The sequence below is a fragment of the Telmatherina bonti genome (genome assembly GCF_933228915.1).
Source record: "Telmatherina bonti genome assembly, chromosome: 5".
NCBI classification, from domain to species: domain Eukaryota; kingdom Metazoa; phylum Chordata; class Actinopteri; order Atheriniformes; family Telmatherinidae; genus Telmatherina; species Telmatherina bonti.
In genome coordinates this window covers 20,454,065-20,474,418 of record NC_136623.1, presented here as the reverse complement: position 1 = coordinate 20,474,418, position 20,354 = coordinate 20,454,065, and the positions used below count along the sequence as shown (strand labels likewise).

Below are 20,354 nucleotides of genomic sequence, written 5' to 3'. Positions count from 1 at the left end.
ATATGAATTGATGTGTGAGATTTAAAAGCATACTAAACAAACAAAATGAGACAAAAGTGTTGTTACATGACCAAAACGAGATACAAGATGGTCACAATGATAAAATAATGCCTTTAACTAGATGGGATGATTACAAGAAGATAAGAAATAGCAAAAAATCTTACATTAAGTGGCCAGATTCAAAGTAAGAACAGAGTATAACTGTCCAATGACATATAACATTCATAAAGAGGGTGAGAGACAAAAGTAGAGTAAAGTCACAGCCAGAGCTTGCATACCATACCCACAAGAAAACCATATTACTCATCAAAAATATAGCCTGAGACTATCGGTTTGAAAAATGAACCATATATGCTCTTGCTTTGCAACAGTATAAAATCAGGCCCTTATATTCCCCAAACAAAACAATAAATTATCTTAGCACATGAATAAAATAGATCATGTTAGTTGGCATTGGGAAAAAAAACAAAGCTTAAGGAAAAGAACTGAATTCAACCAAAGTCTGGAAAACAAAAGTCGTCTGTACAGTCGGTCACCTTCTACTTAACATGTTCACTGAAACTGAATGTTAACATTTTTTGTCACTCAAATAGCACAATTCCACTAACTGTCAAAATGTATAACACATGAAATATATTAATTCAACCTGTATTAAGAGAATATCATTCATTCAAAACTGCTTTACATTGATTTGAGTTGTATTCTAAAACAGGAATCACCAATCCTGGTCCTCGAGGATCGGTGTCCTGCAGGTTTTCCAAGTGTCCCAACACACCTGATTCAAATCAATGTGTATTTAGCAGACATATGCAGAGCTTGTCTGAGTCTGCTGTGTTCCAGCAGGAACACTTGGAAAACCTGCAGGACACTGGGCCTTGAGGATCAGGACTAGGGATCCCTGATCTAAAACATAAAGGCAGCAGTGAGCATGTTTCTTAAGCGCCACAACTCTGTTGAAAACAGCCAGTAGAAAAAATACCAAAGATACTCTTCAAAGACTGTTATATGTGATTCTGACAGAAGGAGCTGAACTTCACCACTGACAATCAAAGAATACAGATATTCTCTATTTTTGTGTTATATTTCCATAAACACTTCCTAAGCTACATAAAAATTGAAAATATAAAATTAGACATGAGGTGTTTCCACAAGGTGACAGTCAATTATCTGCATATACGTAAGTTATGAATCTTTGTTACATTCGCATGCAGCTTTAGTTTTCTTGTCATTATGAGTGTAAATAGACCAGTATAAAGGGTGCAGATTCTTCTTATAGTCTAATCTGACTCTTAAAGACTCTAACCTGCTGTGAGAGAGTTTGACTCACCTTGTGGACATAATTCTGCATAGTCTAAAATCACTTGAGCCACAATGTCCCTAGGAGCATAGCAAATAAACCAAGCCAAAATAAAGATTTCAGATTTTCAGGCCAAGTGCAAATACAGAGATGTGTCAGATGTTTACAGTCAATTCTCAAAATCCACAATGAAACAAAAACAGTTGTGACAGCTCAGTCAAATGTCAATGTTTGGTCAAGGTCACATTAACATTCAAGCCACCTTTAACTCAACACATCTAGCAAACTTTGATCTGAGTGAACTGTGTGCATAAACTCTTTATTTACTTCGATTTGTAGCACGTGTCTGGATGGTTACCCTCCTTGGTGGCGGCTCATCAATGCTCCGATTGGCCACAAGGTCCTGCAGCTGTAACGCTCCACCACCAATGAAACAAAAGGCGGGACACACTGGAGCAGAGCAATCCACATGTCCCTGCCACAGGATCCGCAAGGAGTGAGCATCGTAGAAGGTGACTCGTCCTTTTTCACAGTCCAGACACACTCCCAGTCGGGGTGGAAGAGGAGCAGTGTGAGGGTGAGGCATGTTACTGTGGCTGCTGCTATGGGAGTGCAACCCTCCATGGCTCTGGCTGTCACACTGGCTTTTACTATGACCGTGACCTTGAGGGAGCAGGATCTTGCCCATGCCCACAGTGAGGAAGCAGAGGGGGGGCGAGTCCTGGCCATCCTCAGCTCCACTGTCATGGCCGCTGTCTGGATCACAGCTGGGAGGAGGAAGAAGGGAAAATAACAGATTCAACAAGAGAAAAACAAAGCAAAGGCAGAAAATGAATCTAAATAACGAGCTGAATACAGTATAATGTGAACCAGTAAAACAGTTTTAATACTGACTTTCCACCTCAAGTCACAATATCAGCTGGCCCATGGTTCCAGCACAAAGTTTTAGTTTTCAGACAGCATCTATAAAATATTAATTCAACCCCTTCATCACTGCCAACTAGTCCATGCATTTTACTGACAGGGTGAACAACTGAAACAGTTTGTCATAATGCTTTTGTAAATTCATGAAAACAGCTGATCCAAAAAGCAACAACTTTCAAGAAAGGTTTCTTCAGTTCTTCCAGCCTCTCTCCTGACTCTCTGTGAATCCAGGAACAATATTACAGCCCTCTCCCTTTCATATAATGCCATTAATTATCAATCTTCATTACATCTTAAAGACTTATACTTTCCAAACAAAGCCTTTCACTCTCACAGTGCAGGCTTGTGGTTCTCCCAGAGTTTCCAAAGCAAATGCGAGAGTAGAATGGGAAGCAGAGCCCTTAACTCCAGCAGAACTGGCTACAAGTTTAGGTTCGGGAAGTGGACACAAAACCTGTTTTTAAGACTAGCCTAAATTTTCCTGCCAAATATGAATAAAAGTAAAAGTTATATTCTGCCTGCTCCAGGACAGCTGTGAGAACTCAATGCTGTGTGGTATGCTTCCCTCTAGTGGCCAAAAATATATGTTCATAATACATTAATGATGTTTTCATATGAAACAGCAAATCTGAAATCACACCTAATTATTCTGCACCACAAACATGACAACAACCATTCTGATGTAAATAAAAGATCGACCAGTCTACATGGCAGTGACCAATCTTAACCGCAGTGTCTTATATTTGTAGTAAAAACACTTAACGTACGTATACCTTATGGTTATTTTAGAGGTAATAACTGTATGAGTGAGCTTTAGTTACCGAGGGCTTGCCATGTCCTGAGGGATATGAAACCACTCTTGTAACTTAGCCTCTTGCCCAACCCCGACCTGAAATGAGATCAACAACTTTATTACAAATTTTGGTCAGATAAAGGTTATTCCACACATGTAACCTACTGTTAGATCAAAATAAAGACTTTAGGTAAGGTCAAATATGTTTCCAAATAAGAAAATCTCCTGTAGCCTTTCCTGAGCACCTTTCCTTTGCTCTCACTGGAAAATGTCTTGGAATCAAAGACTACAACAAGCTCTTATCATGGCTTTCACATAGCTTAGAAGTTTCCTAAGCGAAGCAAAAAATAAGCAAAAACAACCATAAAACCAGATGCTTCCTCTTACCTTCACCAAGTAAGACCCTGGCTCTATGGAGCATGCCCAGTAGTGTCTGCCATGAGTGATGGCCAAGTCCGCGACTAGCAGGTCAGAAGTCAAATGACAGGAGGTGAGTGCTCTGTCCGCAGCCTGCAGGAGGGAGAGGCCTGGAACACTGCGAGCATAGGTCTGACCTTTACCCAGTGCCAAACGGTCAGCATGCAAACCCCAGCGAGAGTCCAAGGAGAAACTCAAGACTGAGAAGGCAGGAAAAGGAGGTGAACCAGGAGGAAAAGAAAGGTTAAAAAGAAGGAAAAAAGGAAAGGAAAACAGGAAAGTATAACAGAGAAGGGGTTAGATCCTGAAGTATAGACAGAGTGAAACTAAGACATATTTTCCCGTACATACTGAAAAAGGATCTAGAAATAAGAGGAGATGAACGTTTTATGACAGAGAAATAAAAAAATGTGGTTTTCAAAGGAAAAGTTGAAAAAAAAAAAATGGTTGTAAGACTAAAGCTAGGAGAGAAAGATAGGAGAGAAAGATAGCAATCACTCTGCAGGTAATGTTTCAAGGGATAATATACAATTAGTGGGTAATGCTTTTCAAAAAGATGGTTATGCAAAAAATATAAAGACTAAACAGTAAGCATTTGAAAATGTGAAAAGACAGACCTGTAGCAAGAAAGACAGAAGCAGAGACAACATGACTGGGATGACACTGGAATGCAGGGCAAAAAACGAAGGCTTTGTGCACAAACTAAAAAAAAGTAGGAATGGAAAAAATCAAGGGATGGAGAGAAAAGAAATATAAAGATTAGTCAGTCAATTGAAGATTTACAATAACAGAAAAAAAATCCACCTTCAAATACTTCCACTGTAAACATTTTATATCTTGTAGAAAAACAAAACTCTAATCTTTAAATTGACACTCCATTAAAATGAACTCAGAACGAGACTTGTTCAAACTGGTTTTCAAAAGAGCTTTTGCAGGAAACCACATGTCGGCAAAAAGTAAGCGATCACATGTGCAAGTCTTACCTGGTGCAGGTGGAGTGTGGAGGTAAACCTCTTCACTGTATTCTCCGAACCCGGCCTTGTTGCAGCCTCTCACCCTGAGCACATAAACGCTGTCCATCTGCAGCCGATCAACCACAGCATTAGTCCCCTTCACTTCATTCATGCGCTGCCATGGTGTCGAGGAGTTAGGGGAGCTGGTGCCTCCCCATGTGGCTCCAGCTCCCCCAGCTCGTCGCTGGTATTCGACAGAAAAGTGCCAAGCTGGAGCTGAGTCCTGAGGGAGGCGCCAGCACAAAAACAACTGGTCATAAGCCAGTGTCTTCTGAGTGTCGATCACTGGAGCCAATGGTGCTATGAAGCAGAAAGGAATCAACAGAGGTATGCAGGTCAATCTGCTGATGTCTAAGAAGTATCATTTCACTGCTACATGCTTCTTATTGACAAAGGAGTAGAGACCCCACCTTGTATGAACTGCATGCTGCTAATGAGCTTGATCTCTTTGGAAGCATCGAGGTGAAAGCGGCTAAAGGAGGGATCAGCAGCAAGAGAGAAACACTGCAGACTCTCTATGGCCTTAACCAGCCTGCAAAGAAGAAAAAGGGCAAGAATTCTAAAAACATAACAAAATCTAAGAATGAAAGAATGTTGATAAATGCTATCCAGTCATCTCTATTATTTTCCTCTTGAGTTCATTGCTAAGTTAAAAAGAAAAGCATGTGTTACCTGTTGTGTGTTACTCTTGCAGCCTGTACAAAGCAGGGAGCATCAGTTTCTTTGAGCAGCTCCTGTGTGTACGCCATCAGACCTGTGTTGTCCAGCAGGCCTTGTTTCTCAAAGGCCTGGGTTGACAGGGCCTCCTCTCTCCTGTTTCGGGATCCCTCCAGGGCCAGAGTTAAAGTCCCCTGACGCTCGGCAACAGCCGCCCCCAGCTCTCGAATACAGTGAGACAGCTGCAGTAGAGCCACTGCACTGTTAGCCTGCAGGGACGTAGAGGGAACACCAAAAAGTGGAAAAGATCCACAAAGTATTATGAAACGTTTGTTGCAAATGCACTCTGATTGCTTCCCTAAATGATCCCTACCTTCAACCAATGTTACACTCCAATTTCAGCCTCTGAACAGATCTAGGATTAGGGGGTGAAGTATCCATTTATCTAATTCTGTGACCCTCAGGATCCATAAACCAACTTAAACATAAATGGTATATGTGCCTAAGTGGACAAATCTTAGATACAGTCTGGTAACAAACTTAAATATTACTTTTATGTTCTTTCCATTTGCCAACAGAAAAATATTGCTTTTTGGTACTTTGACTTTACTAATTAAATTTTAAGTAATCCAAAGATAAAGATGAAAATGTAACCACAGTGCTGAACCCCACCAAAGGTGTTTTAAATATGTCAAAACTTGTGTCATTTCTTGCTAATAATTCTCAAAATTGCCTTCATCTATCTGTTTATGCAGGCTGGGTGTACAAAAGCAAAAGGTTCAAATGGACGCCAGTATTAGTGTCTGATTTGTTATCTGATTGTTACATATAGTAAGAAAAATTCAATAAACAGATGGTAAAAAAAAAAGTGGATTGAAACAATAAATCAATATACACACAGTAGCATGCAAAAAATTTAGCACACTGAGGTTTAGGATGTGTCTTTACCAGACTGCTGTCAGAAAATCCTTTCAGAATACTTTTTTTTTTTTTTTTTACCATTGATCATTAACATAAAAGCGCCCCCTCAGTAAAACACCCACTAAAGTCAGTTCCCAGTACGTATTCCTCTGGCATCATGGCTTGTAAACATATTTTTGCAACAGCGAAAACACTCTTGGATTTTGTTTAGTAGATTTTTATTCATGCTTCTTTTAAGATGTTTCTGCCTCTTCTACTGTAGTTCTTTCAGCTTTTTTATCTACATTTTGTTGGAGGTCCAAACTAAGACATTAAAATTAAATAAAAATTAATTGTCTGCCTAATATTTCTTAGGTTATGCCACAACAGGTTAATTATTTAGAGAATGAACCCTCCATTAAAAGGTTAAATACATTTGATCTCCCAGTACCACCAGAAAACTATTGATAAATTTCTGCCGATTATGAGGGACAAATAGTAGAAGTGAATCGACAAAACAATGCAGAAGATCCACTTAGACAAGTCGTTGCAGGTGTCCATAATTAAGGCAAGAAATATTGTTCACCTCAGTCTGTTTGATGGCAGCTTCCAGCTGAGTGATCTGACTCTGTATCGTCTCCTGGTTGGCCAGGATAAAGCTGACTTCATTGGAAAGCTTTTCCTGTAAAGCCAGACATCAGGATAAAGTTTTTATCAGGAAAATGGTAACACAGCTAAAACAAGACCCACTCACACTTACCTTGAGGGCTTGGTAGGCCTGTGCTATAGGCAAAACTTTGTGTCCATGATGGGCACGCCTGGCTTTACATAGTAAACACAGCAGCCTCTGGCAGTTCCGGCAATACCACTGCAGTCTCTCCTGCTCATGTTCAGTGCATGTAAGGACCTAGAAAGCAAGGTGTGGTTTAAGTGTAACACAAAAGAAGCAACCGAATATCGTGTACTTAAGACATAAAAAGCAAACAAACCTTTGGCCTGAAGTTGTTGGTGGGGAGAATGTGTTCATGCTGAGCCCGAGGGGTTCCCCAGGGGTGGTACAGTTTGAAACACTCATTGCAGAAGTTTGATTTGCAGTCAGCACAGCCTTTAGTGGCCTCCAGAGACTGAGGAGGTTTACAGAAACCACACATAATAGCTACGCTGCCAAGACTTATTGTGTGCCTGTACCTAAAAGGGAGACATGTAAATAAAGAGATAAAAGCAATGCAGCAATGAAGAGAGACAGCTAAAAATCAAAACAAAACAAAAACACATAGAATAGTTTTTTTTTTAGAAAGGGAAGACTGAGCTGTTAGTGGTCCCTGTTCTCTTTTCAGTCGTACGATTCCTACCTAACTGCCTGACTGTATACACCACCACCAGCTGCCCCGATAGTACAGTATGTAGCATGATACTTTCTTCACCATAATGGGAGTATCTGCACCCATCAAATCACTTTGTGTGACATTCCATGGCTCCCATAACCTATCTCATATGTTTTCAAAAGCAGCTCCTCTCACTTTCAGCTTCTCTGTTTGAACTGATGACAGAGTAGGCTGGGAATAACTTATTTCCATGGTGCTTGTATAAATTGAGTAAAGAAATCAAATAAAAACTGATTATTTTACAAATGCTATTGTTTCACAGTGTGTTGCAATTTTAAGCTGTTCCTGCACATTTCTCTCAGGCTTAACCATTGAATATGCATGAAGGAGACATTATTCATTCAAACTTCTTTCAACACTGGATTTCCCGTCTAATTTATAAAGTAGTTTTGTCTAAACTCTTCACTCCTGCCATTCTTGACTGAGTTATGTTTTGTTCTCTTTTCCAGTATAGGAATGTTAGAACAAGGATAAATAAAAACACACAATCACAAAAGTTTGAGACAGAAATATTCACTTTAACTATGCATGATCCCAGATTCAGTCTGCTAAAGCAGACAGTTTATATTTATGATGTTACTGTGCATGCAAACCTCTCAACTATCCGCTCCAGAGTGAGGTTGCGGAAACATTCTGTCAAGCCTTTCTCTCCGAGCTCCACGTCCTGCTGACAGGAAGGACAGGGGAACAGCATGGGGGGAGGGGCTGCATCTTTCCGTCTTCGCCCTGGGTACGTCCCACATACTGGGAAAAGGATACAGGTGTAAAAGAAAGAAAGGAAAAAGGAAAATGGGCAGAAAAAGAAGAAATGTGTGATTTATATAAGTTATAGATTTGGGGGGGGGGGGCATAGCAGAATTTTAAACAGTTTATTCAACAGTGAATGAAATGCTATTCGCTTGCATTCACAATCTTTAATCAGACAATCTTGACAAATACTCTTTTCAGGCTCCGACTCATACTGCTTTGATGGCCTTTTCTCTCTACATTTACTTAAAAAAGCCATGAACTACATGCCTAAAGCTCTAGATGTACAGCAGGACGCTTGATGTGTCAGCTAAGAGAGCAGTTACATCATACCACGTCATCATCGCTGCATTTTACATAATAAAATAATTCTTTAGTCATTCCAATGCTGAAGTCTTTCATTTCTTCTCTCACATTAGAGCAAAGCTTCCTGTTAAACCTCTTGACATCCTCAATCAATTTTGCCAAATAAACACACACTATTTTCTCCACCTGTTCTGAGAACCCGCTCCAATCGATCAGGTGTCCTGGGAACAGGTCTACGTGCCTGTCGTGGGGAGCGAGTGTTGGGTGTGGAGGCTGGCGAGTTGGGCTCTGGAGGGAGGTCTGGAGGAGGATAGCCTCTCTGTACCAACACATCAGCTGCACACAGTAAACACACACTGTGCTGGCATGGGAGGAGGATAGGTTGCTTCACTATCTCGTCACACACTGGGCAATGCAGCTCTTGTTCCATGTTCTTCATGCTGGACTAGAGAAACACAGAAAGGAAAGGTTTAGAAAGAGATCCAACAACAGAATCAGGTTAAACAAAAGCTGGGTCACTGAAACAAATGGGGAATCTAAGAATTTCTATATTCTTCACTTATCAAAAAAACTTATCAAATAAAATGTAAAAATAAAATAAAATAAAACCAACAAGTTTACAGGAGTCCAGAGAAATTAGGGATTTTGCTGGTGTTTACACAGACAACACAAGAATGGCAAATGGCAAGGGAAAACAATTGTTTTTCCTGACTTAAATGGTGTTTGTCATGTTGCTTCACCTTTCTGTAGTAAAACACAAGCAGTATAAATTAGCATGCTTGAAAAAAAAACAATATCTCTCTCTCTCTCTATCTATCTATCTATATTTCATCCATCCATCAAGCCACTCATCCATTCCCCTTCCCGTGGGCTGACGGGTGGAAGTGGCCCCTTTCCATTGCTGCAGCTAGAAAGCACAGCATCCGGTTTCTATGACAACATGCATCTATGCTTTCTCATCGTCTGCGGCCTGAAGCCTTTAACTCTATTTGCCAACATATTTAGCTGATAAAAATCGCCGAACACCAAGTCTATCTAGTGCAACTTTTGGATCCTTATGACGGTTCATTTTTATCTCCCCCTACAGCACCGAAAAGTCAATCTCCTCGCTGTAATTCAAGACACGGCGATAACGTATTTCATAAGGGATAACCTTTTATCTGGCGTCATGGTGTTTAGTCAAATTAGTCAAAATATAATATTTTTTACTTACAAATTGTGGATATATATATATATATATATATATATATATATATATATATATATATATATATATATATATATATATATATATATATATATATATATATGTGTGTGTGTGTGTGTGTGTGTGTGTGTGTGTGTGTGTTATATATTATCGTTTGAAAAAGAACATTAAAAATGGCTATTAAAGTAAGCGTCACACTTACACTGATGCGAACCAGTTCGTCCATGATAGAGGTAAAGGTTTGTAACTCCGCTTCTGCCATTCTGTCTCGATTTCTCTGCGTTTGAAAATAAGTGTTTTCCGAGGAAAAAAAAAAAACCCACGCAGGCTTTCTCGTCCACCTCGCTGAAGAAAAGGCCTAGCTGGTGGAGCGTGACCATATATCGCTGCGCTCGAGGTGTGCTGCTACACACACGCCGATGCTGTCTGTCTGGAGCACAGAGTAGACTGGTTGTAGAAATGAGGTAGGAGGAGGGTTGGAAATGCCTGGCTCAATCTGACACAGCCGCATTGCAAGGGAAACGACATTTAAAAGCGACTGTGAGATTGTTATTTAAAAACATTGTCTTTTGGTGCATTTTTCCTTTTCATCCTGATGTATTTTTGAGGAGCAGGTTTTGAAAAAGAAATTTGTTTGTAAAAGTGTCATTCACTAAATACATAATATAGTCCAACGTTGTAACTATATTCAAAATCGGTTTGTCTTAATAAACCCACATGTTCATCGGCGTTTTGTTTTTTTTATTTTTTTTTTTATTTTATTTTATTGTGGTTAGTGGAACCTGCCAATATGTGGCCCAGTTTTAAATTGCCTGCAGATGGCAGCATAGGGCAAATAAAATGTAAATATATATATCTAACTAAACTATCTAAAATATTACACATATTTATGTATAAAATAATAGTGTATTGAAATAGATATTTAGATATACGAATAATATCTAAATATAGTATACTATATAAATAGGTCAAATTGCTCGATCTTTGCACTGTGTGTCCGGAACTTTAGAGTGTAAGTTCCTTGTTTATCCGGTCAGTTATATGTATGGACCGTCGTGGTATTTGTTGTAGCAACGGCGGAATTGTTTTTCGCACAATAAGCAGTTCGCTGCTTTTCGGGATACAACATGACAGCGTAATTAGAAGTGCTGCGATTTGTAGGTTAACGTCGGTTAATGTTTTTTTAAACCTAAAAAGGGTTTATCCGCTTAAAATTGCTTTATTAGCTTATTTACCAGTCTTTAGCTAAGTGCTAAATAAGCACGTCACATGGACTTAATACCGTGCTAACTGAAAGGCACACTAAAATTTAATTGAACGACAAGCAATAGCTACGTACAAGTTGCAGTGTTTGTTTACATTGTGTCTGAGTCGACTTTAACAGTCCCAGGAACAGCATGTCGGCAGTCAGCAGTCTTGTCCCCGCACGTTTTCTCACTATCTTAGCACACCTTGTCATCGTGATAACCATCTTTTGGTCGAGGGTAAGTAAGAAAGCCCAACATTTGTCTAACTCAGAACAGGCCTAAATGGAATAAGTGTACAACTTTTGAAAGACATACTTACAGTAAAAGTTAACAGCTTTCTTCCTTCCTTTCTGTCTTAATATAGTAATTGAAGAATTGTTCCTTAATAATCTAGTAGTGTCAGAGCATACATATGTACTGTATAGTCATCCTTTAAGAATTGATGGGGATGTACTTAGTTTTATCAATCAGTTATTCAGTTGTTTCTGACTAATAAATGACTGGCTTGTTTAATTAGAAAACTAATCATTACTGTCTTTAAATAAAGTTATTTAAGAACATTTCATGTAAGTATATAGAAAGAGAAATCACTCTATAAAGGAAATTATCCCATGTCAGTGTTCAGCAATGACATATGTTTGGTTAAATGTGTATGCCACAGTAATTTGTACATTAATCTACATTAATAGACATTTCAAGTTGCACAATGTAGAGTATTTTTTAAACAAACTAAATGGTACCAGTTGTGTGTTGGTAGTATGATAATTAAAATAATAACAATTATTGACACTTCATTAGTACATATTATTCACTACATATTTGTATATGTCTATGATTTGTAATATTCTTTTAAAGGAAAATAATGTGAAAGCAAGTTTACCTTTGGATTTCACACAAGAGCAGTTTGATACTGAGGACAGACAGTAAGTAACTGTTTGATGAACATTAATGACACACACTTGTGTACACACTCTTATATTATACATACATATATATATATATATATATATATATATATATATATATATATATATATATATATATATATATATATATATACATATATGTATATGTATATTTATTTATTTATTCATTTTTTTTCTTTTTTCAGGTTCGTGGTGGCATTGGCAGTCACCCTCGGTCTGTTTGCTATAGAGCTGGCTGGCTTCTTTTCAGGGGTTTCTATGTTTAACTGCAGCCAAGGTCTCCTGTGTATCCTTTACAATGATGATGGTCCATCAGTGATAATGACCACTAATATTAATAGAGGTTATTATCAATGAGAAATGTATTTTTAGCTACAGGTGTGTCTCATTGATTGCTGTGTTTTCTGCTTCCTCAACCTGCTGCACAGCTACAGAATCAGTGGTTTAATTTTAGCTGGGGACATTTTGTGTTTACAGAGCTCTTTCTCCACCTCAGTTTCTATGCATGCAAATACAGATATGGGAGAATACTCTACAATTAATAATAATCAAGAAAATATTGTAAATGTAAATAGGCATGTCTTTATTATTCAGCTATAAGAAGAAACAAAGATTTAAACAAAACCAAAATTTTTTGATCAGTTACAGCTCCATGACTATAAACTCTTATATTTGATGGCTCACCTACTATAGCAACAGGAGTCCATGCAAGTGCCTCAGTGGCTCTGCTTTTCTTTCTGTTTGAGCAGTGGGAGTGTGACATCTACTGGTGGATCCTTGCCATTTGCAGGTTGGTTTACACATATATAATACACTCGGACCAGTGTGTGTTTTTCCAGAGGAGTGTTTTCCTGACAAATGTTTACCCCAGCTTTAGCTGTCCACTGCAGCGCATCAGTGTCCTTATCTTTCTTTGTGTTTGAGAAGTGGGAATGCTGGACTTACTGGGTGATATTTGGCACATGCAGGTTGGTGTGTCTATGTGTTGTTTTCAGTAAACTGGTTTTCAGAGAGGCAGCTAATGAAGGTCCTATAAACAGTGAAAATGTGTAAGTGTGAATGCGTGTTAGGGATGTCTGTGTCTCATGCGGTTTACCTTACATTTTTGTCTTTGTCTCTTTTGTCCTGCAGCGTCTTACCTGCTTTTGTGGAGATTCTTCTGTTTATTGCAGTTTTTGGACTTAAGAAGAAGCCATTATGATAATAAACTTCATAAGGGAAAAGATTCAGATAAGTGTGGACACTGGACATGGATGCCCGTTGATGTCAGTGTTTTCATCAGTGATGACTTGAGGAAAATGGTTAGTCCCTTGTTAAGACACAGCACTAACAAATGGACTAAAAGAGAAAATTTCATACTTTCTTTTGTCATATATTTTTTATACGTGTTGAATAAAATACCCTCAGAAATGACTCACTCTGTTTGTTTATTTTTAGCACCCTGGGTCTGGTGTTCCTGTTTCTTTACAGGTTTAGCAGCTGCCTTTTTTACTTTTTCTGTTTAGGTTTGATTGTAGTTGTTGGGGTTTGTGTTTACCATTTGTTTCACTCTCTCTCTCTTTTTTGTCTTTTCTCTTTCCTTGACTGTTTCTCTTGTTATGACACTGGTAAGGAGAATTGGCAAGAAACATATTTATTTAGAAAAAACTTGGAATGAAAATGGCATAATAATTCATTCATTTTCCTCATCGCTTAGTCCACTTTAATTCAATTCAACTTTATTTATATAGCGTCAAATCACGGCAATGCCATCTCAAGACGCTTTACAGACAGAGGGGAAAACATAATGAAGGCCAATTCATAATAGCCTATATAAGGAAACCAACAGATTGACTTCAGGGTCGCAGGGAAACTGGAGCCTATCCCAGCAGTCTTTGGGCGAAAGGCAGGGTACATCCTGGACAGCTCGTCGGCTGTCCATCACAGTGGCATATCATAATTTAGTATAACATAAAATTCAAGGGGATCCCCATGTCAAAAAAGTCTCCTTTTGACAAAAAAAAAAAAAGTATTCGGTACGACAGATTAAAAAAAAAAAGGTAAACAGACCAAATCTCATGCTCCAGCTGTGTTTCTCAGGTCCCCCTGCTTTGCATGTTTTATAGGTAACCCTACCTTAACACACCTAAATGAAATAAAGGGCTCGTTAACAGGCTGCAAAGAACTTGATGAGGAAGTTCAATAATCGGACTCAGGTGCTTTGGAGGAGGATCATGTCTAAAACAGGCAGGGCAAGGGGGCCTGAGGACTGGATTTGAGAAACATTGTGCTACAGTAAGCCTGTTTGACGGTGCCCCGAATAGAACTCGGACCAGACAATATAAGGACCTTATACTGATTTTTTTCGTGTAGAACCAAAGATATCACATATAGTCGCCTCATTGTGCGCTGGAGAGTGAACCAGCGTCGCCGCCATATTGGATGGGTCTTTGCTTTCGAGTCTTGCTGCGGAGTCAACGTAGTTTCCCCATAAAACGGTTTTTTTGTTAAACAAACGCATGTATATTACACGCAAATAAAATACTTTTCTACATAATTAGTTTATAAATAATGTTTACACAGTGAATAATCTACTAAATACGTAATTTATAGGATGTCTATATAATGTCTGTGTGGAACAATCATTTGGCGACCACACGGCTCCGCCCACAGGTCCCTCGTGATATATAGACCGGGTAGCGATACCTTTATTCCTATACCCGGTGCATTTATTGGACTCGGCGAAGCTAAATCTGTTTGCCTGTATTTCCTCTTTTTTTCGAAGGGACTTTCATTTAATGCCATGGGTATCTATTTTTTAAGTCTGTATTCAAACGTATAATCATAGATGTATAAGATGTTTGAAAACTGTCGTTAAGCTAGCAAACGTGTGTTACATCAACTGCACCAACTAAATGCGCAATTAAATAGGCGTTCAACTTCTTTAATGCGCACTTTTGTTAAAACATCGATTTCATAAGTTTTCACTTTACATTTTGTGCAATGAGTTATGTAAGTACTTCTTGTTGCATCCACCGTGTGTGTTTAACGAAACGCTAACAGAAATGTCGGAAGCTATTTTGCGCGTACACTGACGTGGCGTAAGGTTAACAATCATAAAAAAGATATTTTAAATGACCTCTTCCAGATTAGTTATGCAATCTAAATGTTTATATAGATTATTCATACAATTTTACTGATTTGTTTGATTAAATTAAGGGCTTGTATATTTTTTTCCCTTGATTTGTCCGCGTTAAGGTGTGATGTAAAGAGTTTCTAACTTGGCCAGTTTTCATATGATATGCCATGCCTCCATGGCTTGCAGCCTGTTCCAAGTAATATTACTTCTGTTGTGCCAGTTTATCTTGACCCATGTCTCTGGTCTTCGTAGCGGTGAACACAGGTACTTCTCTGGTGCTCTCCAGCCTACTGTCAGTGCTGGTTTTTGCTGGGATGCAGATGTTCAGTAAACAGCTGGGATCAACTGAGTGGCTCACCATCCTGGGGGGTTTCCTGGGTTCAGTCCTCTTCATCTGTTCCCTTACTGTATCCTTTTGATATGTTGTTCAACCTACACTGTTAACCCCGTGCTCATGTGTTACTCTAGTATAGCAGTTTAGTGTACTTCTTATGACCCTGCTTGCTTATCCCAGCATATAATTTTCTTATAACTTGATTTAACAGTCTTTGTAGATACAAAAATATAAAGCACAAATACCACTGTGGAACATTTTTCCTTAATTTATTTCTAGGCTTTCAATAATCTGGAAAACCTGGTGTTTGGAAAGGGATTCCAAGCCAAGATATTCCCAGAGGGTAAGTGTGATACTACTGAAAATAATTGTCAGGCCACAGTGACAAAACAGTCTACTAACAAAAAGCAAGGGCTTTTGAACACAAATTTTCTTGATGGTCTTAATTAGCCTAGTTATTGGAGTAGGTGTGTATTATGAATTTTAAGTACAACATTGGCAATTAATTCTCTAATGATAACCTTCTTTCATATTTCAGTTCTGTTGTGCCTGTGCCTGTCATTGTTTGCCTCCGGTCTAGTGCACCGAGTTTGTGTCACGACCTGGTAAGTGACATTTTTGTGACTGAAAGAATTTTGGTCCAATATTTTAATTTTTTTGTTTATTTTTTCTTTTTCTTTTTATCCAGCCTGATATTTTCCCTCTTCGCCTTGTACTACATCAACAAAATATCGGCAGCCCTTTACCAAGCAGCTGTTCCTGTAGTAACGCCAGCCAAGGCCACCAGCAAGAGCAAAAGGAAGAACTGATGAAACTGTCAACTCACACATTGTGTGAACTAGTCAATACTACAGAGATGCTGATGGTCATTGGAAAACAGCCGAAACACATTTTTGTAATAGTTCATTAATAAAGTGTAATTCAGTCTTCTTGAGATTTGATCATTTACACCCAAATAAATTGGATATTTTTTGTCCCCTGTCAAAATGAGGCTATATTAAAGATATCTAAAGAGACATTCCATTTATCCCCATTTTCTTTGCACAGATGGGTGCAAAGAAATTCATGCATTTTACGTTTTCTGTACATTTTTTGGCACATTTTCTTTTGTTCCATTCATTTTATAATTAAAATGAGTAAAAAAAAAAAACTTTTTTTGTGGTGTTTCTCTGTCACATTGTAATCATTTTGGAAAGTGTCATCCTGACCAGCAGTGGTGAATGACAAAAACATGAGCTGATAGGTCCACTAATATGTCAATTAAGAGAGGAATAACAGAATATTCTGAATGTGCCTTTTTTAAAATTGTTTAGCTCTGGAAATATTTCACATCTGGATATTCAGAGTTGGGTCTAATACATAATTACTTTTTAATCTCAACTTGGAATTAATATTGTACTCTGGGATGGAAGAAAATAGCACTGGTTTGTTTCAGATCGAACTTTTCTTATAGCAGAAGAAGCATTATAAATAGTGGTTAGTTATGAAGATGACAGAAGATTGTGTTTGTGGTTGGTGTTAGGGCTGCACAATACTGTAAAAAAACTGCCATTTTTTTTTCCAGCCCTGCGATATGTTAGAATATGAAAATCTACAGAAAAGTTCAGCAGATGACTTTGAACAGCACTATAAGTTACGCTGCACTTGTGTCATCTTGTTGATAATGAACCTGCACTGATCTTACCTCTTTGTGTGAATGTTACAAGTCTGTGTTTTTTGTTTTTATTTGAGTTATTTCTAATCTTAAATCGATTAAAGTTATTGTGTTAGGTTCTTATCCAATGTTTATTCTGTAATGTACAAACATGAAATGTGTTTTACCATAAAAAAAATTTTTTTTCTTTTATTGCCATTGAAAATAAGCAATATCTTGTGTGTCAGGTACCCTTGAAATTGATAAGAGTATGTTGAGTTGAGTTGCTGCATACATTGCAGGACCTGCAATGTAGATACAGCACGTGTACATTGCAATAACAAGGCTCAGACAATATATTGTGCAGATCTAGTTGGTGTTAAGGTCAGCTTTCACGCACAGCTGTCAGTTGTACATTTTTCATTAAATCAGTGGGCAAATTTACATAATGAAGGGTAAACAAATTTAAGACTGGATTGGAATGAACAGCCAAAACCTTTTAACAGAGGCTCTTGTTTAAAAAATGTTTGATTTCAAGACTTCTAAAATTGAAAGGCCAAACAATTACTTTAAATTATATATATAAATAAGCTGTTATTGCATAAATCAAGAAGGGAGGGTGCTTTCTTATATCCTCTTTTTGCTACCCTGTACCCCTCCCTCTCCATTGGGTTGGGCGTGTCCTACGTGACTATAAATCCCTGAATAAACTTTTAGAGAGTCCAAGCACTTTTCACTGAAGCAAAAGTTCTCCTCATCCTGACCTGGTAAGTTTTTTTTTTACTATAAAACGTCAAATTCCTTTTTTTTCAGTCTTTGTTTGTCGTAGCTGTGATAGTATTTGTGACTTGTTGGCACATTAAGTAAGATTTCCCACCTCTCACAGTTGCAACTACTCATTTTTTCCAAAACTTATTCTTCACTTAGGCTGTTTAACTCTTGTACTGTATTGTTTATGAGAGTCAAGAAGTAAACCTTATATGGAAGAAAGAGGGAAAAACTGGGATAAAGACTTTAATTTGTGGGCCAAAGAGTGATGTCTGTCCTAAAGAATTTGCTTTGAGTGCCAGTAAAACCAACACCCACATCCTCCCTAAACCATTTGTTAGTTTTAGAGAAATTGCGGGAACTACTTCTCTGCAACCTTAAACAGATCTGCCCAGTGTCTTAGAGTGAATTAATGTAAACTTTAGGGATATTGCAGAATTGAATCATAAGGCTTTAAAGTTGTCAGTAGTCTTGAGTTGCAGAGCATCAGCTTGTATGCTTATCTGTTTGTCATGTTATATCCTCTGAAGTGTAACCACCGTCTGACGAGTGCAGAGAAGAAATTAAGAATATGAAATTTATTTCCATCTCTGTCCTTCCTACTTTCAGCACATCTGGTTGTAGCAATGACTGAGTTGGAGAAATCCATGGAGTCCATGATTACAGTGTTTCACCGCTATGCCAAAGAAGGTGGAGATAAAAACACCTTAAGCAAGAAGGAACTAAAGAAATTAATTGAGAATGAATTACCCAATTTCCTGAAGGTACAGTAAGACTGGTATATATCCAGTCATGAGCTCTGTTCTCATTGGTCTTGTTGTAAGTTTACAATATAAACTTATTGTCCTCACTCTATTTCAGAGCCAGAAAACCCAGGATACTCTGGATCGTATCATGAAAGACCTGGACCAAAACAAGGACGAGGAGTTGGACTTTGAAGAATTCATACCCTTTGTTGTCGGCCTCTCAATTGCTGTTGAAAAGCATTTCGCTTTGCTCCATGAGAAGAAGGGCAAGAAGTGAAACGCAAGCATATAAGAAAATGATGCTGATATGTTTTTAGATGAAGCACATATAGTGCAGTTGTGAGTCAGATTCATATTAAAAGCAACCTTTGACACAACTCGCTGTCTTCTTATTTGCACTAGCAGTCATTTTGACTTAAATATAGGTTATAATTTTTTAGATAGCTGGCTTCAGGTTGTAGCACCTGTTGCTGAGGTGTTAAACTGTGACTGATAACTGATTTCTTGAACACATGCAACAGTTTTATTCCAGAGAACTGCCAATGCCAGAAATACCTCTGAAGGAACTTGGAGTATTGACAAGTTCACATCTGATTCACATCATTTCACCCATGAAACTTTGCTGAATCTTCAGCTGAGGCAGCTGTTTTTTTTAGTTGCAAGTAAATTATGCGGTGAAGGAATGTACTGGTTATCAGGGCTTCAGGGTCTTAGCAGCAATGCCAGTATGTGTTCATAAGGTCTGGTCCAATTTTAAAAGACTTACTGGGAATTAAAGGCTTATTGTTATTGAGATGTTTTTCTTCTACCTATACTCCCAATCTTTAATGCCAAACCTTTTGTTCCTTGTGCTTTGAGCTCAATGCAGATTCCTTTCTTATCTGTCAGCACTAGCTTCATTTACAGTTAGACATCTCTAAGTTGGACTAAATGCACAAGTCTTGGAAATTTACAGAAGAAAATTCTACCTTTAAAATAGCACATGAACAACCAATATTGTTATTGTACAGACTATGTGTGTGTGTATATATACATATATATATATACATGTATGTATATGGTACTTTTCTGTTTTTTGGGTTGTCAAGGAATACAAAAAAGGACACACAAGCTTTAAACAGCTTGACCAGACATGAAACTTCTGCAAAACCAGCTGTGAACATTTTTAGACATCACACACTGATGTTACACTGTTACATTTAAATGCCTGCTGTGATACACAAGCTTTAAACAGCTTGTGTGTCCTTGATGAACACGTGATATGTCAATGTCTGAGGGCTTTTAATGGTTAAATATTGTCACAGCGGGCATTTTAATGTAACAGTATAACATTAGTATGTGATGTCTAAAAAACGTTCACAACTGGTTTTGCAGAAGTTTCATGTCTAGTCATTTCCTTTTAATTGGGTGTCATGGGAAAATAATAACAATAAGTCTAGTATTTGTCATCTGTTGTATTTCAAAACACAAAAGCATGAGAGAAGATGCAGCCTACTGGATATTATAGTTTGAGCTGATCTTTGAATGTTTCTTTAGTATTTTTAGATTTTGACCACAAGATGGTGCTACAAGATTTAGCAAACAGATAGCTTGCCCTCCATGAGATCAAGTAAATGTAATGATTTTTTTTTTATACACAATAACTTAATTGTGTGTTGCACTCTTTACTAAAATATGTCTTAATTCAAAGCTACACAACAGCTTTTCTGACTACAATTTTACACTTTTATAACCACTGCATGACTAAGCTTCAGTGCCATGCGCTGTATGTGTTTTTCAGTGTTTGATTTGGAAGTACATTTGGAAGGGTTCTTTCAGAGTTGCAGAAATTTGATATAATTTCTGTGGTGTACTTTACTCAAAGGCATTCTGGCCATGCCCTATTGGCTGATGTACCAATCTAAGTCTTGCAGAAATGCGAACTAAAAGGCTGCGT

At 38.0% G+C, this 20,354-nt stretch overlaps 4 protein-coding genes across 5 annotated transcripts; 3 read left to right on the top strand and 1 right to left on the bottom strand.

Moving 5' to 3' along the window:
- Nucleotides 1–1,616: 1,616 nt before the first annotated feature.
- On the bottom strand, nt 1,617–9,934 carry trim46a (tripartite motif containing 46a; the record flags this gene model as incomplete). The annotated part of the gene is made up of 12 exons (XM_079241328.1): nt 9,849–9,934; nt 8,626–8,884; nt 7,980–8,130; nt 6,991–7,189; nt 6,762–6,908; nt 6,588–6,683; nt 5,117–5,370; nt 4,855–4,976; nt 4,415–4,744; nt 3,402–3,631; nt 3,043–3,110; nt 1,617–2,064 (listed from the first exon to the last, which is right to left on the bottom strand). Exons 1-12 carry the CDS (start codon nt 9,906–9,908, stop codon nt 1,617–1,619), a joined length of 2,364 nt encoding a protein of 787 aa, XP_079097454.1. The 5' UTR covers nt 9,909–9,934.
- An 804-nt stretch (nt 9,935–10,738) lies between these two features.
- tmem107l (transmembrane protein 107 like) lies at nt 10,739–13,172 on the top strand. The gene is made up of 5 exons (XM_079241339.1): nt 10,739–11,130; nt 11,749–11,816; nt 12,005–12,105; nt 12,513–12,609; nt 12,951–13,172. Exons 1-5 carry the CDS (start codon nt 11,044–11,046, stop codon nt 13,018–13,020), a joined length of 423 nt encoding a protein of 140 aa, XP_079097465.1. The 5' UTR covers nt 10,739–11,043; the 3' UTR covers nt 13,021–13,172.
- Nucleotides 13,173–14,485: 1,313 nt separating this feature from the next.
- On the top strand, nt 14,486–16,366 carry krtcap2 (keratinocyte associated protein 2). 2 transcript variants are annotated; one of them, XM_079241340.1, is made up of 5 exons: nt 14,486–14,605; nt 15,190–15,344; nt 15,551–15,614; nt 15,810–15,876; nt 15,960–16,366. In XM_079241340.1, the coding sequence occupies exons 1-5, from the start codon at nt 14,602–14,604 to the stop codon at nt 16,078–16,080; spliced, it is 411 nt and encodes a 136-aa protein (XP_079097466.1). In that variant the 5' UTR covers nt 14,486–14,601; the 3' UTR covers nt 16,081–16,366. The 2 variants fall into 2 exon arrangements, with proteins under 2 accessions (XP_079097466.1, XP_079097467.1); XM_079241341.1 differs by lacking the exon at nt 14,486–14,605 and adding an exon at nt 14,627–14,810.
- A 1,221-nt stretch (nt 16,367–17,587) lies between these two features.
- s100a10b (S100 calcium binding protein A10b) lies at nt 17,588–18,789 on the top strand. The gene is made up of 3 exons (XM_079241342.1): nt 17,588–17,671; nt 18,282–18,436; nt 18,534–18,789. The coding sequence occupies exons 2-3, from the start codon at nt 18,299–18,301 to the stop codon at nt 18,693–18,695; spliced, it is 300 nt and encodes a 99-aa protein (XP_079097468.1). The 5' UTR covers nt 17,588–17,671; nt 18,282–18,298; the 3' UTR covers nt 18,696–18,789.
- Nucleotides 18,790–20,354: the final 1,565 nt, after the last annotated feature.

Bases quoted from the DNA above. Each gene is read 5' to 3' on its own strand.
- krtcap2 (XM_079241340.1), top strand. The intron at 15,615-15,809 runs GTAAGTGTGATA...TTCATATTTCAG, and splicing joins AGCCAAGATATTCCCAGAGG to TTCTGTTGTGCCTGTGCCTG. The intron at 15,877-15,959 runs GTAAGTGACATT...CTTTTTATCCAG, and splicing joins CGAGTTTGTGTCACGACCTG to CCTGATATTTTCCCTCTTCG.
- s100a10b (XM_079241342.1), top strand. From the start codon at position 18,299: ATGACTGAGTTGGAGAAATCCATGGAGTCCATGATTACAGTGTTTCAC. The intron at 18,437-18,533 runs GTACAGTAAGAC...ACTCTATTTCAG, and splicing joins AATTACCCAATTTCCTGAAG to AGCCAGAAAACCCAGGATAC.
- tmem107l (XM_079241339.1), top strand. From the start codon at position 11,044: ATGTCGGCAGTCAGCAGTCTTGTCCCCGCACGTTTTCTCACTATCTTA. The intron at 11,817-12,004 runs GTAAGTAACTGT...TTCTTTTTTCAG, and splicing joins TTTGATACTGAGGACAGACA to GTTCGTGGTGGCATTGGCAG. The intron at 12,106-12,512 runs GTATCCTTTACA...CACCTACTATAG, and splicing joins CTGCAGCCAAGGTCTCCTGT to CAACAGGAGTCCATGCAAGT.